At 34.4% G+C, this 7,342-nt stretch overlaps 1 protein-coding gene across 1 annotated transcript; it reads right to left on the reverse strand.

The window, feature by feature from the left end:
• Positions 1–2,617: 2,617 nt before the first annotated feature.
• Positions 2,618–5,233, reverse strand: LOC127129231 (protein NRT1/ PTR FAMILY 8.1). Its single transcript, XM_051058492.1, has 4 exons — positions 5,026–5,233; positions 4,562–4,779; positions 3,864–4,414; positions 2,618–3,449 (listed from the first exon to the last, which is right to left on the reverse strand). Exons 1-4 carry the CDS (start codon positions 5,132–5,134, stop codon positions 2,618–2,620), a joined length of 1,710 nt encoding a protein of 569 aa, XP_050914449.1. The 5' UTR covers positions 5,135–5,233.
• Between the last annotated feature and the right edge of the window lie 2,109 nt (positions 5,234–7,342).

The raw sequence follows: 7,342 nt of genomic DNA on the forward strand, positions 1-7,342 counted from the left end.
CTCGTTTGATTTCTTTTTCAATATTGTTACGTGATCCATTCGCGTCATGGGTATCGTCTTGGTTAGCCATTTTATCTGTAATATAGAAATGATTCAATAAGACCCAAGTAAGACAATGATTCAATACGTGAACACATTCATATACCTTCCATTTCTCTCATGTTACAACAATCTAAACTCTTTTTTTTATCATTATTGAATACAAACTCACACACACCTACTGCATGCAAAAGACCAATGCAAACTTATGGTGTTTGGAACATGAACAAACTTGCATCCATAATCATCAAACTTCCAAGCACAAGCTCAAACACACTTCAAATGATATCAGTTTTCAATCAGAAATAAAAAACTCAGTTTGCCCTAAACAACATTAATCAACATAATGCACAAAATGTAAAACTAAGTTTAGAAAATGCCCTAATCAAACACATGAAGAAAGTGAACGGTAACGATGGAGAAGAGAAATACCTTCAAGGTGACGGTAACGATGGAGAAGAAAGTGAACAGTGACGGTGGACGCAAATAACTCAGTGAACGTGAACGCAGCAGCAGAAAAAGGCGACGGCGACGATGACGGTGAGGGAGGGAGAACGAACGGAGGACGAGAGTAATCGCAGTAGAGAGTAATCGCAGTAGAGAGAAAACCCAGTTACAGATAAAGAGGAAAAATAAAGAGACATGCAGTATATGTTATAATTTTAATGTTTACTAAAGGGGACCTTAGAGGGCGCTTCTGAAAGCGCTCTCTAAGGCTTTCCAAAAGCGCCTTCTAAACTAGAAATGTACATGGACTTAGAGAGCGCTTTTTTAAAAGCGCCCTCAAAAGGTAACCTTAGAGGGCGCTTTCACTAAAGCGCCCTCTATTGTTGTCCCTCCATTTCCTTATTATTTTTTTTTTGGCTTCACTTTAGAGGGCGCTTTGTTACAAAAGCGCCCTCTAAAGGGGGCCTAAGAGGGCGCTTCTAAAAGCACTCTCTAAGACTTTCCAAAAGCGCCTTATAAACTGGAAATGTACATGGACATAGAGAGCGCTTTTTAAAAAGCGCCCTCTAAGGTTACCCTTAGAGGGCGCTTTCAATGAAGCGTCCTCTATTGGTGTCCCTCCATTTCCTCATTATTTTTTCGCTTCACTTTAGAGTGCGCTTTGTTACAAAAGCGCCCTCTAAAGTGCGCAGTCTATTCCAATAGTATGCTCCTTATTTTTTCTCTTCACTTTAGAGTGCGCTTTTGTAATAAAGCGGCCTCTAAGGGGCGCTGTCTATTCCAGTTTTTGGCGTAGTGATAAAAAAGGTTATAAACATTTCATTTCATTAGTTCAATCACATTGCACAAGAAAACACATTGCATAATTTCAAAATACAAAAAAAAAAAATACATTACTTCAATATTTGTGTTATAACTAATGCAAATACAAGTAACAATATAGACACAAATGATAAATTCAAAAAGTAACTCATAAATGTATTCTTCATCTTCAACAATTCTTTGTTTTTCTTTGTGTCACTTGTTATATCCATAAGCTCATCATTCCCATCTTTCAATAATCTAATCACATCCTTTGTCCGATTGCTTATCTCTTCATTAAAATATTCAAAATAGTTACATCATTTTTTTCTCCTCAACTTAAAACAACCACAACCATAAAACTTCTTTCGAGATTTTCATAAATCCATGATGTCATTAATGATGATTCAATGTCACACTAACATCTTTTCCTTCTTTTTCTTAGACAGACACTTATTCGTTTTAGCGAATGAGAAATTTAAATCAGTAAGAGGTGAATGAAATGAAAAAAATTGTGGCAGTAAAGAAAAGAATCGTGAAGAGAAGATGAAGAAGTGAAAATAATAAGACACAAGGAGGAGAAGAGAAAAGAAGATAGTGTGAGAAGAAGAGAAAATACATTGATGTGAGGAGGAGGAAAAGACGACACCGAATTTAAATTTTACAGAAAATAACTCTTTTATTATAAGAGTTTGATTTCTGTTATTTTTAATAATAATAAATTATTATTATATAATATATTTTTATAAAATAATTTACATAATTTTGAATTAAAAAATAATAATTTAGAAAAAATGTTGGCATGAATGGCAATGACAAATCATCAATACTAATGTCATTAAAAATTATTTCAATTTAGTAGAGATATTAAAATTAAAAAAAAGTTAAAAAAAAACACAAAAAATTTAAATTTTAAAATAGAGAAATCAAAACTGAAAAATAAAATAAATAAATTAAAATTAAAATTGCAATTAAACTTAATTTTTATTAGACATCAATATAATCCTATTTTATACGGAATAATGGATGATCTGTTTTCTATTTTAATATTAAAGAGAAACATTTTTCACCTGCAAAAGCCCTCTAGAAATAAACATCCAAAAATAAAATATTTTTTCCTTGTCCAAAAAACATAGTTTTTATCCTTGGACAATAAAACACACTTTTTATCCTCGACAAAAAAACGTAGTTTCTTGCTATGAACTCAAAATAACATCTATATATACAAGTAAATGTATAAGAAAATGATGCAAATATCATGGGAAAAAAACTAATCAAATAAAAAACGATAAACTCTTAACATAAGAGCTACACTGTCTTAAGCTTTATCTCACGTAGCATTTCCAGCCACTTTCTTATACTTGTACCTCCTTGCAATCCACAGATAAACAAGGAAGTTGAGAAAGCTAAGAACAGACAAAAGCCAGTAAAAATAATCAAGATGACCTCTATTCAGATTATCTGGTATCCAACCAATCTTACCATGTCTTGTGGTAACTTTTGTTACTATAGTAACAAGCAAAGTACTAATGTAATTTCCCAACGCATTAGTTGTTAGCGAAAGGGCAACGCCTAAGCTTCTCATAGCATCAGGTGCTTGACCATAAAAGAACTCTAACTGACCAATGTTGGTGAAGACTTCTGCACATCCAACAAGAAAATATTGCGGTACTTGCCAGAAAATCGACATGGGGATAGTCTTGAGATCGTAGTAGTTGTTCTTCCTGATCGTGTTGAGGCGAGCGACCTCTAGAATACCGGCAATGATCATCGAGAAAATTGAAATGATGAGACCGATTCCCATTCTTTGGAGCTGTGTGAAGCCTTGTTCGTGGCCGGTGAACTTTCTTGCAAACGGGATGATGACGCGGTCGTAAACTGGAGCCCAGAAGATGACACTTAGGGTGTCGAAAAGTGAGAGGGAAGCTGATGGGATTTTGAAGTGAGGGCCGATGTGTTGGTCCATTGTGTTTCCTTGTAAAACGAACATGGTGTTCATTTGACTGTATACGGTTGCAAAGGCGATTAGAGTGGCCCAAACTGGGAGTAAACAAACTATGGATTTGAGTTCCTCAACTTGTGTTACGGTACAAAGCCTCCAAGGGTTTATCACACGCAAGAAGCGGTCTGATTGTGTCTCTATTGCTGCCTTATCCAAACACCTGCATGGCATGGATTCAGCACTTTTTTAATCAAAGAACTATAATATAACTTGAATTTTCGAGTAAAAGAACTATAATGACGGTTTTAAGAGAATCTGGATTCCATATCTGACTTAGGCGTTAGAGTGTTAACCTTACAGGTCCAACCCCTACGCTGCCGTACTGGATACCGCAGCACCGTGTCAAGAAACCACCTCATCAATTCATCACTAATTCTAGTTTCCGAATGGAACAATATCCGATATAAGTTGTTAGTTTACTATCATAATCAATAACACCATCACTAGAAAGTACTTTTTGTTGACTAATAATATCTTTATCCTACACTTACATTACAAGTAACAATTGAAAAGTTCATTTTCACTGCTAATGTTAATTGTAGAAGTGCATGTATATGTGAATACAATAACTCACCTTAAGTTGTTTGTGTGATCTAGTTTGCGGCTTCCTTTGATGACAGACTCTACATCTATAGTCTCATGAAGAAGAGACTTATCATCTGGAACTTGAAGCCTTAGTTTCCTAGACGCTGCAACTAAGACTTGGCAAATCCTCGTCAGAGGACTTCCTCCAGGTATTTGAAGTCTGTAGAGATAGCTACCAGCAAAGAAAGATATAAGTGCGAGGACCATTGCAACCGCAGGAATTCCGAACCCCCATCCCCAACCCACATTCATCTGTATCCAAACTAATACCGATGAAGCGATAAGTGCACCGATGTTAATCGAGAAGTAAAACCAGTTGAAGAAAGAACTCTTCTTTTTTCTCTCTTTCTCATCCGTTTCATCAAATTGGTCCGCGCCAAAAGACGAAACACATGGTTTGATACCACCAGTTCCAAGAGCTATCAAGTAGAGTCCTAGGTACATTGCCGCGGTTTGCGCTGATGTTGGATGGCAACCGTTAGAATCACACGACGGCTTAAGTCCAGGGGCAGATGCAGATAATGTTAAGAGTATCATTCCCTGCAAAGCAAATATCAGCATTAATTCCTCATAAACGGCTCCGAAATGCAGAGATCAAGTACACCAAAAAGTTGAAACTAAAATTACATTGAGTTGAAAACAGCGCGATTAGCAACAAAACAATGTTTTGGTTTGTTCTTGACTTACAGTTACATAGATGACAGAAAAACTAGCAATAGTCCAATATCTTCCCAAGTACGAATCAGCCAAAAAGGCGCCGAGCAACGGTGTGACGTAGCATGTGCCTGACCATGTTGTGACACTTTTAGCAGCAGCCGCATTTCCCTGATTGAAACGCTCTCCAAGATAGTTCACCAAGTTTGTACTCATTCCATAATATGCCAATCTTTCACAACATTCATTTCCTGTTACATGTTTTTTCAACAATATCAAATCGCGACTATAGAGTAGCGGTATTTGAACAAATTGCTATTGTCATGCAATACGCTGGCACTATAGCACAATAGCATAGCAGAATTTGAACCAACAACTATTTTCTTTGATCTGCGATTGACCACTGATATACAAACATTCGTATACATCATGCAAATTCACAAAACAATGTTTCTATTTCATCGAAACGAAAAGAACAAAAACTAATAATCACGTACCAAGAATGAACCAGCAAGCTTTCCAATTTCCAGTCTTTTTTTTGTTGGCAGGTTTTTTTCTGATAGTAATGGTTCCATCTTGTGTATAAATGTCATCATCTTCTGCCATAGTATCAAAGCAGATCGCTTATTCGCCGATTCTGTTTCTCTTTCTTATTGAATATGAGAAAACAAATATATAACCAAATATATCAAACATAATTCATAGCACACATAATTCAATCAAAGCAAAACACATCTCAGCATAACGTTAAGGTCAATAAATATGTGTCACAATTCTTGATATTGCGAAAAATCACAGTTAAATATTGCTGATGGTGATGGAGTCTAAGTTGCAGTCACGTTGCTGTTATAGACAAATAAGAAACCTTGACGTCACCTTTAAAGTGCACTTGGAAACTTTTCTAAAACCCTAATACAGAAATTTTTTACGTACAAAAGAAAAAATCGAATCTTAGTAACAAATTAAGGTTTACTTTTTTTTTTTTTTTTTACCAATAAGGGTTTATCTTTTGTTTTTGGGATATTTTTTATTTCAATATCCATATATATGAATGATTTGGGTTGGCCAAAATAGTGTGGCGGTTACCTTATCATTGATGCTAAAAGTAGTATATACACCTCAATTAAAAAAATGTGTCGACAAAATCGTGAGAATTCAGTGGCGCAAATTTAAATCGGCTTAGAACAATATTAATATATTTTTTTGTTTTCATCTTAGTATTGAATCGATTAATCCGATTTAAGAGTCAGCTCTGACATAAGTGATTCTAGCTCTCTTCGGATAATAATTGTGGGGATCGAACTACGACAGTCCCTATAAATTTCAACGTCAATCACTACTAAATCAATTCTATCTTAATTGATAGTTAATGTTCATGGAGGATGAAGTAACATGCACGTCCCAATTAATGCGTTCAAGTGTTTTTTTATACAAGTGGGAAGGTACAAAAAGAAAGAAAAAATTTACTAACATCATTTAATAAAAGGGTATTGATTCCAACAAGAGACTCCATAAAATATCTATACACAACCATTCTTCTTCCTAAAAGAATGAAATATTTGAACTCGTTCTTTAACTCTGAAATAAACTTACTAGAAGAGTTGAATTGAAGTATGTGGATAAACATCAATGAATATTTTTTTGATAAAAGGATTTCAAAACTTCTACTACCAATTGAATTTTTCTTTTAAAAAATATTAATGTTTTAGTTCTATATATATTTATATTCGAAGATAATTAGAATTGTCATTCTAAGTCTTGTTAATTCATCTGACATGTAGTTGCAGAGACATCTAATTGTAAGAATGTAAATTTAAATTTGCAATATTTCACTTATAAATAAGTGAAATAATAACTATTAAGTTACTAAAAAAAGGTCGTGCTACTTTTCATTTAACATTAAAATTTAAATGTATTTATACTCATGCTATTTTTATGTGAAATGCAATTTTAAACACCTCAAACACAATTTTGTTCCTTAATTTTATATATTGTTGTAATTTTATTACAACCAAGAATAAGTTAGGGTAACCCTCCCCATTTAATTTACTAGACATAAAGTCCTAAATTAAACAGAGTATTTAGGCTCTTTGTTATTTGAACCGTTTCTCTTATCAGGCCTTCATAGAGTACATAAACTTGACTAATGTAGTCGGGATGTGGCTATTAGTTCAATTTGTTTGGTACACACGAGTCAAACTTTTATGCTTTTGAAAATGATTTTTTTTAGGAGAATAAACTTTAGAGTCCCTTTTAGCGTTTCTTGACTTTTTTGTTTCTTTACTTTTTCTCTATCAGAATGTGATGAGTCATCTTTAGCCTTTCTTTACTTTCCTCTAGGGTAATGACCTATGAAAAATTGTCGAACCTCTTTTAGTCTTTCCATCACTATAATTATGACTTGATTATGTAATCCTAATCTGGGAATGCGTGTATGCATCTTGTTAATTGTTGAACCTCCTCCACTATGGTAGGGCTCCTCATATTAATGATGGTATGACATGTATCTGGATTGGCCTTTATTCATCTCTGGGTTAACATTAATATCATTAGTTTTCCTTCCTAGACGCCAAATGAACACTTGATAAGGGTTTAGGAATTTTTTGTACTTCCAGACTGAATTTAAGATGTCCTCTAAGTTGTTGCATTGGTTTCCATCCTCCGGAGTCTTCACGAACACATTGTATTTTTAGAACTCGAGGTTCCGCCTTATCTGATTTGAAAAGACCACATCCAGAAGCCTATGTAAGTGGGGCCTTCATTCTTGAGCCGAAATGCATTGGCCTTATAGTAGTAATTATAGTTGTTGAACAT

The sequence above is a fragment of the Lathyrus oleraceus genome, chromosome 3 (assembly GCF_024323335.1).
Source record: "Lathyrus oleraceus cultivar Zhongwan6 chromosome 3, CAAS_Psat_ZW6_1.0, whole genome shotgun sequence".
NCBI lineage: Eukaryota > Viridiplantae > Streptophyta > Magnoliopsida > Fabales > Fabaceae > Lathyrus > Lathyrus oleraceus.

Bases quoted from the DNA above. Each gene is read 5' to 3' on its own strand.
- LOC127129231 (XM_051058492.1), bottom strand. From the start codon at position 5,134: ATGGCAGAAGATGATGACATTTATACACAAGATGGAACCATTACTATC. The intron at 4,780-5,025 runs GTACGTGATTAT...AACATGTAACAG, and splicing joins AGCTTGCTGGTTCATTCTTG to GAAATGAATGTTGTGAAAGA. The intron at 3,450-3,863 runs GTGAGTTATTGT...CATGCCATGCAG, and splicing joins GATCACACAAACAACTTAAG to GTGTTTGGATAAGGCAGCAA.